We start from the raw sequence: 22,995 nt of genomic DNA, 5'->3' as shown, positions 1-22,995 counted from the left end.
GATATCAATTATCTGCTTGACTCAATACGAAACTGCAGCATGAGACAGCGAGAATCAGAGAGAAAGAAGAAGAGGGAGAGAAAGGAGCAGAAGCCAGACTAAACAGGAGTAAGTAAGAAAGAGAGAGAGAGAGATAAGTGACAAGCCATGAGAAAAAGAGAGAGAAAGAGAGAAAGAGAGAGAGAGAGAGAGAGAGAGAGAGAGAGAGAGAGAGAGACAGAGAGAGGGGGGGTGACAAAAAGAATGTAACAAACAGAAAAAGAATGAGAGACAGACAGGAAAAGAAAGACTTAAATGAGCGAAAAAGAGAATTTGACAAAACAAAGAACGCAGAAAGTGGGTGAGGAAAAAGAAAATGCGTGATGAGAAAGAGACAGAAAGAAGGAGTGAAACAGTGAGAGAATGAGCTAGACAGAAAGAAAGTGGGAGAGTGAGACCAATAAGAGACAGTCATAGAAAGTGAGAGAAATACAGAGAGAGTGAGAGAAAGACAAGGACAGTGAGATGAAGAAAGACAGAAAGTGAGAGCAACAAAGACAGATAGAAGATCAGAGTGAAAAAAGCGAGACAGACTGGAAAAGAAAAACAGTGAGAGTGAGACAGAAAGTGAGAGAGAGAGAAAAACAGAGTGACAGAAAGATGGGGACAGTGAGAAAAAGAGAGAGAGAAAGACAGACAGAAAATCAGAGCAAGCCAGAAAGACGAGAGAGAGAGAGAGAGAGAGAGAGAGAGAGAGAGAGAGACAGAGAGAGAGACAGAGAGTGAGAGAAAGAGAGAAAGTGACAGAGACAGGGAGATGGGGACAGTGAGATAAAGAGAGACAGACAGAGAAAGAGAGACAGTGAGAGTGGGAGACAGATAGAAGTATAAGTGTGTGTGTGTTCTGTGTGTGTGAGAGAGAGAGAACATGCATGGTCTGATTGCAGAACTATTCAAGGCTGCACGTCTGTGTTCCTAGTAAGCTGTTCCTCATCCAGCCCTAAACTGTATGCAGCTGTTCTGCCAGTGGCCCCAGTATGTCCCTCCCACTCCACCCCCCAGACCTTCTCCTGCTTTAGTCACACAAACATCCTGCCGTCTTCCGCTGGTGACAGTCAGCCAGTGCCTGAGCTCTAAAGGATCCTGTCCACCAGCCAGCACGAAGGAGGCCCTCAGCTGATTTACTGCTCAATAAAATCGGGGGACCCAGTGGACAAAGCCAGGGATGCTTTTCCATGTTTCTCCTTTTGTCACTAACTGTTTACAATGGGCCTTCCTGTTGTGGCAAAGACATGTGAAGAACATTTGGACTGCCCTGATAGGAAAAGCCATTGCACATCCAAAAAACTTTGCTAACATTGACTCAAAAAAGTTGAACCATCACAATTACACTAATTATGCACAGCGATGATAGCTGGTAGGCTATTGGCTGATTGGAGCTTTTCCAAGATTTGAGAATGTGCCTTCCACCAAGTGTCTCATTCAGCTCACCTTCACATGTCTCAGAGTCTTGCCTGAAGATGTAGCCCTTGGGGCAGGTACAGGTGTAGCTGCCTGGAACATTTCGGCAGAGGCCATTATCACAAAGAAGACGGTTCACCAAGCACTCATCAACATCTGCACAGAGAAAACACAGAAAATCAGGCATTTGTCAAAAGGCCATGTTCAGTTATAATGTAGAAATACTCTCCAGAATTCCACAGTTATTCAACCATGTCTTTTGAAGCAACACTACGTAGCATTTCTACCTTAAAATAAATTTCTACACAAAATAACTTCACTGCAATAGGAAGAACAGTGTCCCTATCATTGCTATTGAGGGCTTGGCACGCTGGATACTGTACTACGGAACTTTGGTGAAGTGTGCACAAGACTGCATAATGCTGCATAACCATATTTGGGTCTGTTTACATCTGGCATGAACATGTATCTAGTTTTATATCTGGATAGTATCTGAATATACTTTCTGTCATATCAAAAACATGGCTGTAAAACAAATTTTAAAACCCCAACCCTAAGTCTCATAACCCCTCCCCCTGCACACACACCACCACCCTACCAGGTTTCTGTGCTAGGCTAAAAGCTAACCAGGGAAGCCTTTCTATTAACATTTGGAGCATTGCTGTGAGGATTTAAGGTCAGGATGTTAGATGATCACCACCCCACCTCACCCTACCCAACTCATTCCAAACGTTTTGGATGGAGCACCATCACTTCAGTTAAGACAGTCCCACTTCTCCACAGCTAAATGCTGAGAGGCTTTATACCCTACCAGTCCACACCTGGCGCATGGTGCAAAGAGGTTCATGTTTATCTGCTTCAGAGAGTCCTATTCTATTGGCAGTACTTCTCTACAGGGACTAGAAGAAGCTTTGTGTGTGTGCATTTCCACATCTGTATCAGAAGTGGTGGCAAATTAAAGTAGCTGGATGCATTCATTAGAAGGGGTGTAGACAAACGTGGACATATGTGTAAGTGGAGTAGTGCTTACTACTGTATTGTGTTTGGCTTGCGTTTTCTTGAAAGTATAAGATGACTTAGATGGTCCACGTTTACAGTACAGAACTAAATGATTACCAGAGATCAGAAAGATGTTTGTGGAAATCATGGCCAGCCTGTAAAGGCTCAGACTGATTATTTTGTTTTTGTAAAAGGATGAGGAATGCTGACATTCAGCATGAAAGTCAGATGCTTACACTATTCAATCAGTACACAAACAACTAAGACTTCAGAGCCTCTCTGTGCTTCATAAAGTCTAAATTAGCGTTACATAACAGTCATACTGCTCTTGTTTTATGCAAGGCCCCATTTAGCTTGGTTATTACTCTCTAGTGGTGGAATTAGTACATTTATTATGTATGGGATGTTCTTAATGCTTTTGTTTTACACATATATTATATATATACACATATTAATCTTTAATTTCAGCCATTAACTCATACAATCCAGAAAGAAGACTCACTAGTTAAAAGTATGCCAGTGTTTTGGGACACTTTCCCTGCCCTCAATATACAAAGCTTTGGAGACCTAAAGTGACCATCTGTGGAGGTTCTAAACTCAATAAAACCACACACAGAAACACACCTGATGTTAAGAGATACACAAGGCTAATAAATATGCACTCGGCCCTAAAGTTAAAGAAGGTTTTAAAAAGAACAGTCCTTCCGTCTGCTGCTCTCACTCCAGCATCCTCCCTTCAGTACCACTGGGCTGCCTCGTTCAAGCACTGGGATCGCAGTCTGCTGTACTACATTTCACTTCCTGCCCGTCTTACCCCGCCAGGCTCCTGACATGATGTCATTTCAATATGAATGAAAGGCAATTTGTCTTGCTGGCGAAACAGAGCTGAGTCAGACTCCAGGAGAGAGTGCCGCACACGCGTTTCTCTGTAATCGAGAAAGTGTTTTGACTGTACCAAGACAGAATTTGGAGGACGGCCGTGTAGTTTTTTGCAATGTAGAACCTAATACCCTGTCTAGATTTTTCTTCAAAATGGAGAGAAACCAGAGCAACTCTCCATTCTGGTCAAAACACTATGACTAAATTTAGTCATTAACACTTCATTAAGCAGGAATGGGAACTAATCGTCACGGTCAACAAAGCTGAAATCCAGGCACTAGACTGTTTATGAGACATGTGTAGAGTTTAGGAACACTTGTTGATAGTACCTTTTCCTCAGTGTTGTCAGTGTTAAGGTCTGAGTTGGTAAATATGTAGTAATTTGCAGGTCAAGCAAGTACAGTGTTGATGCAAATATGTCAAAACTACCAGGTATGTACAGCAGCACACTCTTAAAAATAAAGGCACCACAAACAGCTCTTTGAAGGATGCCAAAGAAGAACCTTTTTGGTCCCATAAAGAATCAGTTTTGTAAACGAGATATATGTGTGAAGAACGTTATAAAGCTTTAAAGACGTAGGTATAAATATTTGATTCTTCACACTCACAGCTCTTCTAAGGCATCACTCAAATAACCTTTTGTAGAACATTTATTGTTGAGAGTGTACAGTGCTAGAGTGAAACAGTAAACATAAGACACAGTTGGTGCATGTAGTACTGCAAATGTGGTATGTCATATGGAGTAACTACAGTGATAAATGCTTGTATGTTCTTATGCCAAAGCTTGGGATTGCACTCATCAGTAATTTGCACTCATTGACAAATTACAGTGTTCTTAATTAAAAAAAGGTTCAAATCTGCACTTTCTGAAGCATAATTACTTATTACTCACTAAACTAAACTTGTCAGATGACCAGTTGCACCAAAACCTTTGAATAAGATTGTATGTGTTCTGTTTTTCTGAGTCTTTTTTCTGTGATTTTCTCCATGGTGATTCATGTTTTTTTCCTTCCCAATTTTAGATTCAATTACCCAACTCCCTCATCAGTACCCTCTCCCATCACATGTAATTTATTTTTTGAGCTGCTGCCAATGCAGTGTCACCGGGCAACCGACACACTCAGAAGAAAACATTGGGTACCAAAGCGCTGATGCATCAACTAGCAGACTTCTATGCTGGCCAGCATCACACTGAAGCGACGTGAGAAGAGAGAGAGTCATCTACCTACTTGAAGAGAGCAAGGCCCGGGCTTTTTAAACTAGCAACACTCGAGTCATAGTGGCAGCACATTTTGTGCACATTTTGTTAAACGCTGAATACAAGTTGTTATACTTAGTAAAACCTCCTTGTTTTTGTCGCACAGTAATAATGCTCAAAAATAGACTAATCCTTATACTCACCCTGGCAGGCTCTGCCACTCTGGTCTGTCTCGTAGCCTATGTTACAGATACAGCGGTAGCCTCCTCTCAGATTCTCACACACTCCATTAGGGCAGATATCGGGATCCATGGCACACTCATTAATGTCTGTGGGTCAAGAGGCAGATACAATATATCATTTCTGGTAAAGCTTTACAGCTGTATAGCTGAACAGAGTATGTACTCATACTCTACAGCTCTGAGAAATACCTGTTCCATCGATGGAATAACCAATACCACTTCGACACAAGGCATTGAATTCAGCTAGAAAACAGAGGAAGAAAAAATATTTTGTTATTAAGTTATTGAAGTTTACATGATGGATTCATGTCTTATGTTTACCTAAATAATCAGCATTTTAATGAAATTAAGAGCCATCGTTTTTAGGAATCTATGCTTTTGAACCATCCCCTAAAACTTGTCCCCCCCAGTGTTCTTTTATATTTGTTTATGTAAATACTTGCAAATGAAAATGTAGTAACGCATGAGTGTAAAGCACTTAATTAGGAACATATAAACACATTCATGCAATTGTTTAATCAGCCAGTCATATAGCAATGTATAAAATGTGTTTTAGTATATATAAAGTATATTAAGGCAAAGTTAAAAGATATATTTTAAAATATATATTATGAAGAAAAACTTTTAGGTAGGTGTACTCAAACTTCCAGCTGAGAAATCCTGAAACACACTCCATTTATGCAGGAGATTAATGTATTACAAAAAGGAGCAACATAACCAATGTGTTGGGAGCCAACTCCCCTCATCATTTCAGGCTCAGACATGAATAGCTACCCATCTGGCCAGCAGCGGAAAGAGTGAAAAAAATGAGAGAAAGCTCAAAGATATGTTGGTGAAATTCACTGAAGTTCATAATGAGCAATATACAACTGAGAAACTGCTCAAAAATATTAGATATAAAAAACAAACAAAAAAATTGGCTTGTTTTTTATATGAAGTACAGATTTGGAATGTGTCATTAGAGTGTCACAACAGTGCTAGAAACTCATCAAATCAAAGTAGGTCTCTAGAGAAGAATAGAAGGTTCATTTTGGTTTTAGTTCATTTAGACCCCCGGGGTGGCCCCTAGTTAGAAACACTGGTACAGGAGTGTTGGTAAGTGAGATCAAAAGGACTAACTAACTACTGATTTCAACATATTTTGGTTTGAGAACCCAGGTGTTATTAATCTGATTAATGTTATTTGTTTTTACCTGCTACAAACGTTTGTTGCCAGAGAATAGCCCCACCAGTCTGTACTGAAGTCCCTGTAGTTACTGAGTAATATGTCTTAGTGAGTAATGAGCTCTGGAGTGTTAAGGGGTTAATAAATTATTCAAATTCATCTGTCTGGAAATAATAACAATTCCAGAGATATGGGCAGTACATTTTGAAATGGACTAGTGACAAGGGTAGGGGAAAAAGCCCAGTCACGTTAATAGCTCTTAGGGCTGAAGTGAATTAAAAGTACAGCATGATCTCCTTCCTGAAATGATCACTACAAAACAGTGGGTGGGATGTGTAGAGCTGCCTGGTCAAATAAAGTCCACTGCTCCAACACACCCAGTTCACCAGAACCACACACAGACATAGGCACATGCTTCTGCCTGAATGCATACTAAATGGCGTTTGTATGTGTTATGTTTGGCGACCACATTCTCGGGTAATTTATGAGGATTTTAGATGTACCTGAATCTAAGGTAGGGCATGGTCGGCAGGGCTCTCCAAAACTGTAGCCTGCATTAGCACAGCAGCATGCCGACCTGGTGACCGCTGCATGGAAAGGGCGCACACACACTCCCTTTTTAATTGCTCCATAGCAGGTACTGCGCAGGTGTGTGTCTGGTGACAAAAAGATGGAATAAACACAGAAGCAGAAAATAGGTTTTGAGTGTCTTTCAGCAAAAGGTGTTACTATACACAGGATCTATGTAGTACTGAAAAATGGTTCTTTGACTTATCACAATATTTAAGCCCTTTTTGTCAAAACTACCAGACAATTTATTAGAAACACTATAATATAGGACCTCTTTTTGCTCATAAACTGCATCAATTCTCTATGCCATGGAATCATTTCTTTGATGTTCTAGTCCATGTTAACATGACTGCATGACACAAATGTTCCTAGAAAACACATTTCTCTCTTACACACATCATCTCTGTGTACGTTTTGCAGTTTTGCTCATCCTGCACAGACTGCAGCCTCACCTTTCTGTTCATGTCGGACAGAAGTGAAACCCGATGCATGGGGGTCCTCTGCTGTGGTAGCCCATTCGCCTAATGCTTGAGTGTAGAACCCCCTTTTTAAACGGTTCTATAAAGACCTTTACTACAAATGTCGTTTCCAGTACATCTGAAGAACCACTTTACCAGTCAAAGAACCATTCATATTCAGACAGGCGTTGAGATGGTTGCTTAGGACACTATTGAAGGTCTGTTTGTCTGTCTCATTTAAAAAGAGACACTAAATCCCACCCTAAATCTGTATGACAGTTTGAGCTTACTTTGTCCAGAATGAGTCCACATGGTCTCAATAAGAAGTTAATAGGGTCATTATAGTAAGGCATGTTCCTGAGCTATTGTTTTTCTTCAGGAGCACAAACCATCCCCTAAAATTCCCCGTGATAAAGACAAAGAGTTTGTTCCAGTAACAGTGACTCTCTCAGTCCCTGTGAGTCATAAAGTTTAAGGCTAAAGAAGCTGTTTGGCAGTAGAAGCCTTGGCTCAATTCTCAACCTAAATTTGAAACAGGTTTATGACGTCACACGATTTGTTGGAAGTGGAGGAATGGGCTCAAGTGGGTGAGTGCGTGTTATTCTGTGTACGTGTCTTAAGTGTGTTTACAAGTGCAACATCATTCCCTTTAAAGCAATTAGGATTTGTGTATTGGTGAGTTTGTGTTTACAAGGAACAGGACTGCATGCAAGCTTTTAACTGAGGGCTAAGTGGATGAGCCAGTGTTTACACAGGTCTCAGCCTACGATACACTCATGGCTTCTACTCATTCTCTACTCATGACCGCAGAAACCAGGAGGAATGTGTTTCTGTGTGTGTGCAGGCCTGTCTGTATGTGTGTACACTGGGCACACACCAACATTCATTCATGTAACAAATATGTACTTGTGTTGTTTTTTTCCTCACCCACACAAGAACGTCCATCAGGCCCAACTGCCAGTCCTGCTAAACACTCACACCTGTAGGAGCCTTCTGTGTTTATGCACCGCCCGTGTATACAGAGGCCTGGGCTCAGGCACTCATCAATATCTGAGAGAATGGACATTTCAATATTTTAATACGCATGCAAATAAACAACACACTCCTCATAGAACATCCATAACATTTTTCTGAGATGACAAACCCGTTTATAGCTCACAAAATTCTGGGGACTAATAAAACAGTAGGTCAAACTTTTATCCTGCATGTGTTTAAAGCCTCTTTAAACAAAGATACATATTATGGTGAACTATAAAAGTTATAAACAGCAACAAACAGCACCTGTGCAGTAGCGCCCACTAGAGGCTAGCGTGAAGCCGTGTTTGCACACACATTTAAAGCTCCCTTCTTCGTTGATGCACATGCCATTCAGACACATGTTTGTGACGGCACATTCGTCATGATCTGCAGAGACAAATACAGAGGACACTGTTGGACAGGGTTGGACAGCTGATTGTTGAAGTCAATTCGCCCTCTTCATACACTCACTTTATATAAGCTTTTATAACCCTAAACAGACAAGGCTTATGGCCAGGCAGTGTAAACAAAAGCCTTGGGAAACACTGGTGTAACACTTGACTGACTTTGCAGCTCTGTGTAAAGACTTGATGTTGTTAATTACCTCATTACCTAAAATTCAACACAAATTCATTTACAAATAGGTCAATGTAAATCTCTGTGTTGAAGTTTTGTGTGTAATTTTTCGAACTGATTTTTCCAGCCACGGGAATTGTTCCGGCGACAGCGCTCCCGCGTAGCATCTGTGCCATCTGAGCCCTGTTTTAAAGTCTTTGTTTGAAGGCAGCCATGACCAACATATTGGAGAAGCACACTTGAGTCCTTTGAGTCACAGTCTTAATCTCAGGGAGTGACAGGAAAGAACATGAACATTCAACATTCATGGTATAGGTGATTTTGAGTGGTGGTGATCCGTGCTATGCTAAAAGCTAACGCTAGCCTTTTACAATTTTTTCTCTCAATCATTCGCTCCCTCAAAAACAAAATGGGTTACCTCAGCTGACTTCCAAACTGGAGCTAAAAACACATCAGAAGGGAAAGTGATTTTAACAATAAGACTGGAGAAAGCTTTTCAGCTTGCTAACAGCACATCACGCAGTGAGGACACAACAAGAGAAGCACTATCCGGTGAGACTCGGAAATAATTACATTGTTAAAATTATGCTATAATATGCAACTTATCTGAGCCGTCACAGTGTCGCAAATGAGCCTATAAAAGCACAGCTAAACGTAGAGGGAAAATCAGCATATTTCATGAGGCAAAATAACAGGGTTGTAAATAGGCTTGTAACATAACGTCTGAGCATTTTTCACTCCAGTCACGTAATTACTATGTATACATCAAATAACACCATAACTATTTAAAATACTCAATAAGTGGCAGTCCAGATATACCTGCAGTTTAATGTCTTACAGCATTGTTAAAAAACACAAAGGCTTATAAATATTTCTGTAGACGTCCTGCAAAAACTTGCTTGTAGGAGCTTCCTTTAGGAGCCTAATGAATACCAGTAGGATTGAGGTCTCCTTTGCTGCATGATGGCATTTTTAAAGCAAGCCTTAACTCAGCATGAATTTGGAAGACGATTTTTGAATAACATTATTGTTTGTATAAGACAAATCTTTTTTCCCTCCAACATCAACAGTCATGTAAATACAAAAGTATTATTATTCCCACTAGATATTGGAATGTTGCTGTGAAGTTTTAATTGTATTCAGGCACTGGATACATTTAAAAATGTACTGGGTGGCGCTACATCGCTCCAGAGATTGTAGTTATACTGCTCCTCAAGTTCCACACTGGAAGGGCTTATATCCTTCTAGCTCATGCTTGCTATTAGACATGGTGACCTTAGGATAATGTGTGGCTACTTCTATGGAGATTATAAAAGCTGTGTGCGTGAAACTCAGGTCCTCTGTCAGCAACAGGTAAACCCTAAAACGTTAAGGGACATGCAGTATAGTGTATGTGTATTTTCAGAGCTGTAAATTCAAGCACACATAAATAATAAATGGGAGAGGAAAAATGAGGCCTTGTGATTCATTCTTATTAGTTTTAAAAGGGAATAGAGGCGAAGGAATGTGAGCAGCTATAAGAGAAGCTTGATGTGGGCTGTCTTACCTATGCAGTTTTTGCCGTCGGGCGTGAGCTGGAAGCCTGCGTTGCAGATGCACCGGAAGCTGCCGGCCGTGTTGAGACAGCGGCCGTTCTGACAAAGCACGCCATTATGCAGACATTCATCAGTGTCTGCCAGGGGGCACACAACACTACCTCAGCTTTATCAAGACTACAGTGTTGGGCTACAATACGTGCTTACAGAACACTTTCACCTCAATACCTTTATTGTATACACAGATCAGCCATAACATTAGTTCCACTGGTGAACTGGTCAAGCAAAAAACACTGTTTATTTTCACCTACTTCATCTCCAGACAACTGGTTTAGAGCATCTTCAGGCCAACAGATAGGCCTTGTGGGTTTTTTCTGGTATACAGTGGTCAATACCTACTAAAACTGGTCCACGGAAATACAACCTATGGACCGGCAACAGGGTCTAGGTCACCCAAGGTTTACTGATACGATCCATGGAGGCCACACCTCACAACTCGCTGCTAACATCTTGGTACCAGACACAGGACAGGACACCTTTAGAGGTCTTGTGCTTCAAACAGTCAGATTATTTGTGGCAGCTAATGTTATGGCTTATTGGTGTGTAACATACTTGCTATTACAAGAACATAACAAATATATATCTTTATGATGCAAGTAGAGATAGAAATGACCTATTTTTTCTATACACAGTAACACTATGCAAACTTACAGCTATTAATCTAATACACCATCACAAAAATTATGTCTGTTGAAGAAAATCACTTTTACCACAACTTACAATGCTTTCAGTCCACAAAAACAAACTGTCTGTGGGAAAAAATGTTTGGTGCTATTACATACTTAGCCAAGTTGTTCTATAGTGCAGTACCCTGTACTTAAGTAGTTTTGCTTTCAGATGTGGAATTTCCAGGCCTTTTATATAAAAGTCCCTTAAAAAGCTCCTTAATCTATCAAAATATATCAAATCTAACAGGTGTTCCAGAGTTACAGACTCACCAAAGCAGGCCTGCTTGCCTGGAGGCCTGTGAAAGCCTGTATGGCACTTGCAGTAATAAGAGCCGGCAGTATTTACACAGTCTCCGTTGGTGCAAGGGTCAGAAACACATTCATCCACATCTGGAAACACAAAACATAATAAAGATGGAAACACATATTTTGTTTTTTTCATAAATCTAACTGTTTATGCAGACATCAGTTTGAGTGATTTTGCTTCAATATAATTGCCACACTATCAGCAAGAGGTTAGCCTCAATTTGCAAGTTTGCTTTTTGCTCATGAACCCGCAAAAAGCTGGAAGAAGCTCACTCATTTTGGTTAAGGGAGCAGATGTTTCAAATAAAAGTTATTTACCAGAAATCTTGCCAGAGCTTGGAATTATTTCTAAAAGACTGAAAAACTAGCAAAAACACAAGAAATTATATACTGGAAAAGAGCATTGTTTATGAATGAATTTCACACCTACTTGACTAAAACAAACTAACTACTGTAAAACGAAATAAAAAAAAACACATTTGGTTCCAGTGTGTCTGCTTTCATTAACTATTAATTTGAACATAACCATGTAGTTATTACCAGAGCACTCTCCGTGGCTGTCCACTCTGAAGCCAACATTGCATTCACAACGATGACTGGACCCGGCCGGGATACAGCGTCCATTTAAACACAGGTTGGGCATCAGCAAGCATTTGTTGATGGTCTCGTTTAGACTGACTAAAAAATAAACACAAAGGGGCTTATGTAGGGGTAATGTACATTCAGATGCAGCCTACACAAAGTCTGAGTGCATCAAATTCATACTTAACAAAAAAGCTGTCCTAACGAAATAATATAAATAAGATAATTCTGCCAAATGTACTTCAAAATGAATTCACTGCCAAAGTGTTCCTCCTGTTTCCTCATGAACTTATTCACTTTACAAAACTGTACAATATGTTGGGCCTTCTCATGCTCTGTTATACATCCTATCAACCGGAAAGCTGTAAATCAGATCTTTAATGATAAAATACTTTTAAATATGTTGTTTTTTTTTACCCCGACCCAATATAAGTACCTTAATGTTTAGTACTAGTCGATTCCAATATTTGAGTAAGATATTTTGCCAATTAATACTAAAAACAAGTCAGATTTTTAAACCGCAGAAGAGCTAGGTTATGCTCTTATAGTGATGGTCTACATTGTCCCTGCAAATTGGACAAATCCAAATAAGAAAACAAAATCTGTAAAAACTGCTTAAGTGGGTTTTTAGAAATTTAGAAATTTCTTCTTTACCTATTAAACTTCTCAGAACCATCGGTGGCTCCTGGCTTTTTCTCTCACTGACAGCAATGCACTGCGGTCAGACGTGGATCGGGTCTAAAATGGCTAATAGCTGATCCACTGATATATGCCTGGATAAATCCCAATTCCTTTTTCTTCCCAATGTTTTTAGTTTACATTTTTTAAAAAACTATCTTTGGGACATTCTTACATTCAAATGTTTACAGTTTAATTAACTGAACCTAACTGGACTAAATCAAGGGATTGAATGTAATGTGTTTTATAAAAACAAGATTATGGCCTTTTTCTGTTGCTGTGTTCCTCTTACCAACAGGTCCTTGTGGTCTTTGTCCATTGCCATTTCCATTAATGGGAATTTGAGGGATTTGAGGGATCTGAGGGATCTGAGGAATATGAGGATACACGTTGCCATTGACTGGATAAAGTGTTTGGCCATTCACTGTGGAATCGTGTCTGTTTGGCTGTTGAGGGATTCTGCCTCCTAAAACGCCAGTGTCCACGTCTGGATATCCTCCTACTGGTGCTCCCTCTAAACACATCCTACGGAATTCATCTGAGGAATACAACAAAGAAGTCCAGTCACTTGTGATCAACTGCAACACTGACCAGCAACCATATGCTGATATGAGCTTGTCATAACCCTAAATCATATTCTCATGAGCTTTTCTTTCTATTTCAGTCTGTATTCATACAGAGGAAAGACTGCTGTGATAATAGTCATTTTTTGGAAGTACTGCCTTGATAACCTTGGCTTTCTAGTGTTAGGAGCACTGTTAGTGCTAGTGGGAGCTATGGATCGGTATCTTAATTGGCAGTACCAAATTAAGAGAATAAAGGGAAAAAATGTGCAGCAATTGCCCAACACTGACATGGGCAGAGATGTGTAAAATAGTTGGTTCTGGACACATCAGAGAAACTGCCGACGGTTTTTGCACCTTAAGTTCCATATATGGACTACATGGTGACTACAAGATTTTGACACCTTTCTGTTTAATATGTAAACCTGTGTTTGAAATATCAGTGAAAATGAAATGAGTGGAGGGGTGGGTAGGATGGGTATGGGTAGGAGTTTACCAGTTCCACGTATTGGGCACATCTCTGGAATTGTCCCTCTAGCCCAGCAGAGGCCTCTATCACAACAGCACTGGACTTTAGTGAGGCGTCCGGTCATCTCCTGAGCACAACGCCCACTCAACACAGCCCCAAAACAGGAGCCAATGTGTTGGCCTGACATACAAACACACATGAACGCACAGTATTATTAACACTTCTTGCTTAGTGTCTTCAGTAGAAATGAAAAACCTTTACAAATTCTACTCTGACCCAGTCTTCTGGTACACACAGTGGAGCTCAGAGAGATTTTTATAAGCTCAAAGCCTAATTACTCCACATTAAAATGTCGTGTTCATCAAAACAATGGGTGCCACACAACTTCAGCTCAGTATTTGTGGCTCCTATCAGTAATCCATGTGAGCAAACTGAAAGGCACAGTGAAGCCTATTTTCCACCTCAACGCCCCCAAATCAGCCTGTTTACCATGCTGCTCATCAGCGTATGATTTGAACTGAGCTAATCCTAAATAGTTACAGTATGTGCTCTCTATTCTTATCGAAACTGAAGGCCTTTCACATTGTGCTGTGAAAATACACTGTACTGCACTCTCTGGCATCAGAACCATGGTGAGCCGTTCTTAAGCCCACCTGTGAAATTTTAGAAACGTTCAAAGTGCAACAAGTCCAGCACACCGCAGACAATGTGGAGGTCTGAGAAATCGATCACCTCATATGACTCCTGTGAATAGCCAGTACTTCTACAGCTCTCATTTTTTAATCTGCTGTCTTTCTCCTGGTCTATCTCTCACTGCACACATCCCTTTCTTGACAGTGGGTGGAGGTGCAGTGCCTTCTCCACTCTGCGTGTGTATCCAGCCCACAGATATCAACAGTGTGGTGCGAAAGCTCCAGGCTGAAGATGGCTGTACTTCCAGCAGAATTTAGGTCAGTCAGCCCCTGAAATGAGTGTCTTGTCTGACATCTGTTTGCCTGGGATGCTGTTTGCACATGTGCTTTCATGGTCTCATGAAAGCCAAGTACTTTTGCTCTCTAGACCTTTCAGACGTTCTCCAAGCTAGAAAAATGCAAGGCTTTGTTCTTGCATTGTGCTTAATTCCACTCATTTTTAATTAACCCTTTTAAACTGCAAGGGCAGGTATGTGGGTACACACTTCAATTCCCAACTGTTATAACACTGCAAAACATTAACATTAGTTATTTATAGTACTTACTAAACAATGAGTATTATAATCAACTGAATAATAAGACTGCAGTTCAAACGGATACACCTTTAAAAGTTTCTGTACAGAACCATTAAAACCTAAATAACTATCTGTTCTTTGCCTGGTTGTCCTCTATTATGGTAAACCTCTTGTATTGGGTCCTGAGGTTGTATTCTGTCCTGAGATTCCATGTTGGCTCCACATATGCATGCCCACCAGGGTCAGTGATAGTACCAGGAGGGGGTTAAGTATGGGGTCCATCTGCGTTGTACACTGCACATGGGGCTTAGATTGGACCAATAGTAGATTAAGGTGGGCAGAAACAATGGGGCCCTTTTGAAAGTCCAACTGTAACAAAGTATGAGCCCATGCCCATTTGGAACCCACCTAGCCAACGTTCCACCCATGTAAGCCCCATATAAGCATCTTGGCTGGGTCTCTCTGAGAGAGCAAGGCAATTTGTGCTCTCTGGGGCGGATGGCTGTGGCATCACCAGCAATATCTCAATGACAGGGTAATGCTTAGATATCTGCACCTCTCAGGATCCTTTAGAACCCCTTTTTGCGTAGAGTCTACTTTCATTTTGGCATTTCACTGAAATTCAATTATGTAATGAAACTGAACTACATAGTTATTACAACATATGCAATGAATCACATTTAAATGTGACTGACATTGTTTATTGATGGCATTAAGTCTGCACTTCTGTAAAACAAGACTATAAACACAAAAATAATTATACCAATAATATACCATTTATATACCACAATATAAATGTGGCACAGACTGAAGTTCTTTTGAAATAATTCCTCAAAATCATTTAATGTAAAATGATGTTGCTTATATATATATATATATATATATATATATATATATATATATATATATATATATATATGGTTCTAAAAGACATAGACATACTTCTGTTATTTTGTTGCTTATAACTGCAACTTCTAAAGGCTAACACAGACAATGTGTAATCTTTATTATTCCCATATTTCTAGTGTAGACCACATAATTAAAGCAAAAGAAGTACAGCACAATCGGTTAGACAAGAATAATTTAGAGTGACAGATCATGGGTTCCCTGTTAGTTCCTTTATATTTATATACACACATTTATACGCACATTAACAAGAATGAGCTGATGAACGTGTATTATCTGTTCATGCATTCCTGCAAATGGCTAGCACATTTTTCTATTAAAGAAGTTTCCTAAAATGATGAGGACCTAGGGAATAAGTTCTGCAGCTTCCTAAAATGGTCAGGTGTTAAATTTAAATAGAAACACTTCAGAATTATCCTTCAAAACACAGCGTAAACAGAGCCCTGGAAACTATGCCTGTCATTCTCTTGCTCATCCTCCTACACCCCACAAGCTTCCTCTGTAGTGTTCAGTGGAGATAAGACTAAGGAGAGCAAGGATTAGAGCACTGACCTGCCTGGTCTTATCTCCCACTGCATATCATGATTCCACTAATGGCTGGCCTTAGAGAGAGAAAGAAAAAAGGGACCCTAGCCAGTTAAGAAATGACATGGCTTAGAAGTACTACCATACAACTCCACTCAGTATTGGCAAGCCTAACTGGCAGTGGAAACAGCAGCTGATGAGAATGTAGTAAGTGATTAGTTTTAATGTCACTTACACTGCACAGTATCTCTACCTTACTGATTGGAAGTGCCTTTTCTGTTTCAGGCTGGAATGCTGGGAGTTGGGGGGGTGTGAGTAATTGTAGGTTGAGGTCCAGCTGCTGACAGTATGTGATCTCTCCATCACATTTTACCATTCTGCATTCTCTACTTGCCTCAACAAGCACTGCATTAAGTTATAAAACTCTGCACACTCCCGCAGGAACTCAGCGGAGAGTCCAAAGCCAAAGATGTTGCTAAATGAGAGACTTCCTAAATATATGCATGACCTGTCTATAGTACCAAGCATGACCATGTTCCTCAGATAGTTTTGATGCTTTAGACTGGAGTATGGGAGTTCACTGAGAGATAGGATCTCTATAGGCCACTAACTTTCCACTACTGCAGTTGATTGTGAACCCTGGAGTAGCTCTGCTCTGCACATGTTAATGTTTTTGTGCTCTGATACACCCACAACCACTAGCTAATTAGCTAGATTAGGTGTGTTAGAGCAGGAAAACAACAAAACATGCTGGCAAAGGTTACTCTGAGCCCAGGGCTGGGAACCATGTGCCTCATTTTTGTGTTGTTGATTTGTTGGCACAATTTTAATCTAGTTGCTTTATACATTGGGTCAACCTTTTAAGACAAATTGACCAACAGCAATGGCCCAACATTTTTACATTGACTTCCATTAAACGTTACGAGTTTTTTTTTTACTTCTCCTATAAAGCTGCTATTTTGGAGACAAAGTTTTTGAGTGACAACAATGTATACATTTACACTGGCATCCCCATGTTAGACAGACTAAAGTGGCCACATATATCCATACCATACATACAAAACATAGAAAAAACAGATTTTTGATTTATATCTAAATGGAACCACAAGCAAGTTTTTAAAATGGCCTGTTATGCACAGTTTCTCCAAAAGACATGTAGATGGGTTCTGGAAAGCAGATTCTGCTCATTTTTAATCTCCGCTCTCTATACTCACCAAAGCAGCGAGTCTTATCTGCAGACAGCACATATCCAGATGGACACACACAGGAGAAGCTGCCAACTGAGTTGGTGCACTGTCCTCCTTCACAGACGTGCTGAACGGTGGAGCACTCATCCACATCTGGGGAAAATTGAAGAATTGTGATCTCACATTATGCTTGGAAAATCAGCTTTGGTGGCAACAAAGAAAACCCTGAACTTTTACAGAGCAAGCAGGTTCTAGTAATTGCAAGTGTAAATCTGAGCACCATGAAGTGGACATACACTAGCACTGAAAAATCAGTTTGTTAGCAATTAAGGTTTAAAAAAAAACATTTAAAATGCTGATTTGAAGGAATTTCTTTGAAATGTTCTTTGAAACAGATCTTTAGAAGACTGTAACATGAGACTGAATCTGGTTGAAATAATATTCATACTCCTTAAAACAATTATATTTCAAAAGTGACAATCACACCATGAGAAAAATAAAAATGTTTTTTTTTATAAATACATACATAAATGCACTTCAAAGGCTAGCTTGCTTTCAATTTCTTTGTTGTTTAATTTATTTAAATATGCATTGTTTAAGTTATTATTGAAGTTCTTTGTTAAGCATTTGTTTGAAAAGTGAATGCAAACCTATACACAAATATCATCACAACACAACACTGCATTGCAAGAATTTGTAACGCCAATCAAAGAACACATAATATTTAATCATTGGAGTTTTTTTTCTGGTATTCTCAAATGGTGTAGATGGTGGCAATGTTTTTATGCCAGTAACGATATAAGCTAGGAAACACAATCTGCACTGTATTTATTAAGGGAGTGAAAGAGTTTGGCTCTTGGCTTGGGCTGCAGGCTGGCAATAGAGCAAAGTAACTCCTCATGTTTACCTCCGTCATGTGAACTGTGCTCTCAGCACTGGACTGTTAGCTGAGAAAACTACAACTAAGCAGCACTCACTTGCAGCATTTCCCAAAAGGAGAGTCCTTTCCAGAAAGGAAAGCGTCTAACCACACAGAGTTACAGGAGCCCCTCTTTAACACCACACTCTTGCTTGGTTTTGGATTTACGAAACTAACAAACAGTGTCTCCATTACGTCTCCAAACGTTTATCTCCATTAGGATTTTTGGGGAGTCAAACACCAAAAAGTGCATAGATAATATCTCAGATTTTCTCACACACAAGATGTCTCACACTTGTGGTCACCCACAAAACAGCCACATTACATTGCAATTATCATGTGTGACAACTACTTATTTCTCACTGAAAAACATAAAAAATAAGATAATGGGAGTGGGAAAGTGATACTTTTATGCAGGTCATACACAGGTAAAAGGGTTTTGCTTAATTTCAGGGCCTGTCATTTGGAAGCTAGCAATTAGCCTAACACAAGCCTAGAAAGCACACTGAAGTGGTGTGATCATTGTTTTTTAAGGGTTGTTCTGAAGGATCTACTCACAACATGAACCTTTAAAAACTACTAACCTTTAAAATAAGTTATTTTTATTTGACATTTAATTATTAAGCTTTACTGAAGATCAGCATCTAAAAGTAGACCATCATGACCAACCTACTCAAACACTTCACCACAGGAACAAATACACAGCTAACAACATCACATCACATAGTGATTATTTATTTTTCACTCCCAATTTTCTTCTGATATCAGGATACTGATTCGTTCCTAAATTCAGCCATGTCACTCCACTGCTGCGTTCTCTTCACTGGCTTCCTGTAGCTGCCCAAGAACGGACCAGCCCCTCTGTACCTGATGGCAATGGTCAAAAGCCGATCTGCACCGAGAGCCCTTCGAGCTTCAAGTACGGTTCGGCTCGACCCGCAATCCCTCAAAATCCGCGGAAGACAAGCATCCAGGCTTTTTTCTGTCCTGCACCAAAGTGGTGGAACAAGCTTCCCCTGGGTGTCCGAACAGCAGAGTCGCTCGCTGTCTTCAAACGTAGACTGAAGACCCACCTCTTCAGTGAATAGTTGGGTGAATAGCAGAGTGTTCACCATATTGACTTGTGTTTAGTAGTGTCTTAACTTAGAGGTATCTCTGAATTTTCAATCTATTCAAACTAGCTGAGGTTTTTCTTAAGTAAATAGCAAAGCACTCTGTCACTCTGGATAAAAGCATCTGCTAAATGCCTTAAATGTAAATGTAAATAATCATCAGTAATAATATTTAATCTCTAATATGACTGTCTGCCTAATAGTACTGTCACTTTTACTGTATATATGCATTTTAACATTAAAACCAGATCAAGCAGTGCAGTGGTATTGGACATTCAGATATTGTAATCTAAATCAGGAGAGACAGTTGGATTGGTGTACCCTTATTATTAGTAAAGGGTTTCCCTAACAATTCTATCATGAAAGAGCCTGAAAAAGAAAATGATCAGTTTCCTAACTTCAACACCAGTAGACACCAACAAAACATCCCGGTCTGGATCACAGCACTCGGCAATTTAAGAGTGTAAGAGCATGTTATTTGTTCAGCCTGAGAAAATGCGAAAATGAAAGACCTCAGTCAAGAAGAATGTAGTCATAGTATCTCAGCAGTGTCTCTTTTTTGGGTTACTGTGACTCGGCAGTTTCAGTAGTGATATTCACATTAAGATGAGCTTTTTAAAATGAAGCTATGATTACTAATCTCAGTATGTGTGTGTAATTCACTAATCCATTCATTTGTCAACATGTGGTCATGCTGGAGTACTAAATCATATTATAAACATAACAACTGCATTTTGCTGTGATACCATGGCTTGTTCATAAAAAGGTGTGTTTCTGTTCCCACACCTTTAATAAAAAAGATTTTCATTTCCAAGCACTGACTTTCAGTGTTCACACAAAAAAATGTTTATATGACATGAAATTCTCCTTAGGGCCTTATCTCAACCTCATACCTGACATTAACAACCATGACTGGGTAATGAGCACCTTCTGCTGAAATTGTGATGTCCAAAATCAAGGTAAAGTGCATCAGGCTTTAGGAAGAATGCTTTGGATAATCCATATCCAAAGCTTTCGCTTTCCATTTCCAGCAATTTCTTACTGAGCCTTTATTTGTTTGGTGCCACGGATACTCCAATCCAAACAGTCCTAATAGTTTACTGACAATAACAGACAAATACAGTAAAAAAAAAACTTCTATATTTTGATCATTTGTTTATATGAAAAAAATGGATGGTGTAGAGGAGGGGAAATGAACCCACGGTTTTCTGGGAACCCAAAGTACATAGAGTATTTAAGGATTAATGAAGAAGGATGACGATGAATGCTCACATCACTACTCACCCTCACACTTATTCGTGCCTTCGTTCAGGCGATGCCCAGCAGGGCACTTGCACTCATATGAGCCCACTGTGTTGATGCAGTTCCCTCCTTGACATAGACCTGGCACAGCCTGGCATTCATCAACATCTGTACATGGAAGAATTACAGGTAAAAGCTGTTAATGCACTATTCTCTCCAAATAATTTCCTTATGTTAAGTAAGGACTGATGCCAATATATCATCACTGTTTTACTTTGTATCTTCAGAATGGTAACTTTACAGAAGGAACAAAATGTCCTAAATGTAATGTGTTAATGCAACAAAAAACTGTGCTGGCAAATATCTTGTTCCAATCAAAGTGTTCTTCATTGCCAGCAATATGGGATAGAAAAGCCCAGTACATGTCTCCTCCAAAGACATATCGGGAGACACATCAGGAGCTTTTAAAAATATTAAACTAAAACCATATAATTTCTTTGGAACCAAATGCACTTGGCCCGAAGCTTTCTTATAGAAAACATTCTCAGAGAGCTTTCTCATCATAAATTCCCATAACTAAACTCACACCGTGTTTAGATTTATTACAAGGTAGAATGATTTTTCTGGGCTGACACATTTTTCTGTCCTTTTTCTAGCAGAAAAGCTCAAAGAAGTGTTGCAGTGAAAACTGTTCAAAGTACAGTAGCAGAGTGACAATGCTGTCTGAGACAGAAGCACCATTCATGTGGTAGTAATATCTGCATGCAGCCCACACCCTAGGAAAAAGGGCCCCTTGTACAGAAGGTCTGGAGGACAGAGCCTGCAGAGAATCAGCCAGCTGCACAGTAGAGTCCACTTGGTCGAGGTATTCTTGGAACTACGGATGTGAAAGTGTAACTGAGTGTTAATTTGTGTACAAAGCAGGGCTGATCTGGGCCCTGCTGCCCAGGGACAAGGCCACACTTCAGTCCCCAGAAAGATGAGACAGGTGAGGTCAACAACATATCTCCACCTCAGCTGCAGAGTGGGAATATATGAGGGAGGGGAAACATGAGCGTGATCAAAACTCTGTGACTTCACACAGTCACACAAGGAAGGAAGAGTGAGAGGTTGTGTGAAGAATGTATTACAGTGAGTCATTTTCAGAATATGCTCTGTGTATCCTGGCTTCTCAAGTCATGTACTGTGAGTCAGAAGGCCAGACATCGTCAGATTTACCATTACTTTAATAGCAAATATGCCTGCATCAATACATTTGCTCAATTATAAACAAGGACTATTGGTTACCAGAGGTTTTACTGTTTTCATGAAATCTGACACTACTGCTATTTCCCTGCCGATGCATAAACCACACAATCATGCATAAAAATCTTTTACATGGATGAACCTGGTAAGAAGCTAAAAGCAATATAATTATATCATTAATCAATACACAGATCGGCCATGACAGCTGTGGCCTAAAGGTCAGAAAAGTGGCTGCCACTTTGATTCCCAGGGTCAGCATGAATTAGGGAACAGAATAAGTGAAGAACAGAACTTTATCCTCCTTCAACAGGTGTGTGAGGTACCTTTGAGCCCCCTGGGTGCAGAGGTGACTGCCCACCACTCTGGGTGGGAGTTCACCATCATGGATGGGTTAAACAGGAAAGTTGAATTATGTTGTACTGCTGTGCAATGGCTGTACAATGTGTTTCTAATTAGAGCTGGGCAATATGATGATATTTTATCATATTGTGATATATTTTATTATCGTGATAACAGTATGCTTTTCTAAGCATATCCAGGATACTGCTGGTGCTTAATAAATACTGATCAGCTACAGGTTTTTATTACAAACAGTGTAATTAGACTGATTTAATTAGATGAAGAGCAGCAGATGTTGCATAAAAATACTCTATTCAGTACGGGAGAGTATCTGAATAGTGGTTTACTACTGTTTTTTTAGTCTGTGATTTACATGAACTGTAAAAAATATAGTGTATTGTGAAAAAATTCTTTAAATATTGTGATATAGTATTTTTACCATATCACCCAGCCATATTTCTAGTTCTATTAACATCTAATGACATTAAAAGCTCAAAATCACAACCCATCACAGCATGGACTTCACAAGATTCACAAGATTCACCGGTTCACCAGTTGGTCCACTCCTTGGACCACTCTTGGTAGGTGCTGACCATTTACACTTACCATACCCAGACTTTTAATCTGATGCATATGTCACCTTACTTTTTTTTAGGGATATCTATACATATACTTTATTCATACATTTTATAAGTACATTGCTGCATATGCCACTTTACTTCCGACTATGCCTATTTATTTATACAAAAACATACTTTATACCCTTACATTCCTCCAAATTACTATACTACAATTTCTCTGCTTAGTATTATTTAATGTTTACTTAAATGTTTGTTGTTTGTTGTTGTTGCACCATAGGTCTTACTTAATACACTTAATATAACTTAATATACTTAACTTAATATAGT

The 22,995-nt window shown here is 39.6% G+C and overlaps 1 protein-coding gene across 1 annotated transcript in view; it reads right to left on the bottom strand.

Moving 5' to 3' along the window:
• fbn2a (fibrillin 2a) overlaps positions 1-22,995 on the bottom strand; it is a 76,719-nt gene that overhangs the window by 36,456 nt on the left and 17,268 nt on the right. The window contains exons 7-19 of the mRNA XM_072659500.1: positions 20,546-20,671; positions 17,258-17,383; positions 13,433-13,585; positions 12,666-12,911; positions 11,654-11,791; positions 11,078-11,197; positions 10,091-10,216; positions 8,233-8,355; positions 7,879-8,001; positions 6,427-6,579; positions 4,948-5,001; positions 4,720-4,845; positions 1,471-1,596 (exon numbers count right to left, since the gene is read on the bottom strand). Of these exons, the coding sequence (XP_072515601.1) occupies positions 1,471-1,596; positions 4,720-4,845; positions 4,948-5,001; positions 6,427-6,579; positions 7,879-8,001; positions 8,233-8,355; positions 10,091-10,216; positions 11,078-11,197; positions 11,654-11,791; positions 12,666-12,911; positions 13,433-13,585; positions 17,258-17,383; positions 20,546-20,671 (1,740 nt within the window). The remainder of the gene's footprint in view (positions 1-1,470; positions 1,597-4,719; positions 4,846-4,947; positions 5,002-6,426; positions 6,580-7,878; positions 8,002-8,232; positions 8,356-10,090; positions 10,217-11,077; positions 11,198-11,653; positions 11,792-12,665; positions 12,912-13,432; positions 13,586-17,257; positions 17,384-20,545; positions 20,672-22,995) is intronic.

Source organism: Salminus brasiliensis, chromosome 16, assembly GCF_030463535.1.
Source record: "Salminus brasiliensis chromosome 16, fSalBra1.hap2, whole genome shotgun sequence".
NCBI lineage: Eukaryota > Metazoa > Chordata > Actinopteri > Characiformes > Bryconidae > Salminus > Salminus brasiliensis.
This window is presented reverse-complemented; position numbering and strand designations above follow the sequence as displayed.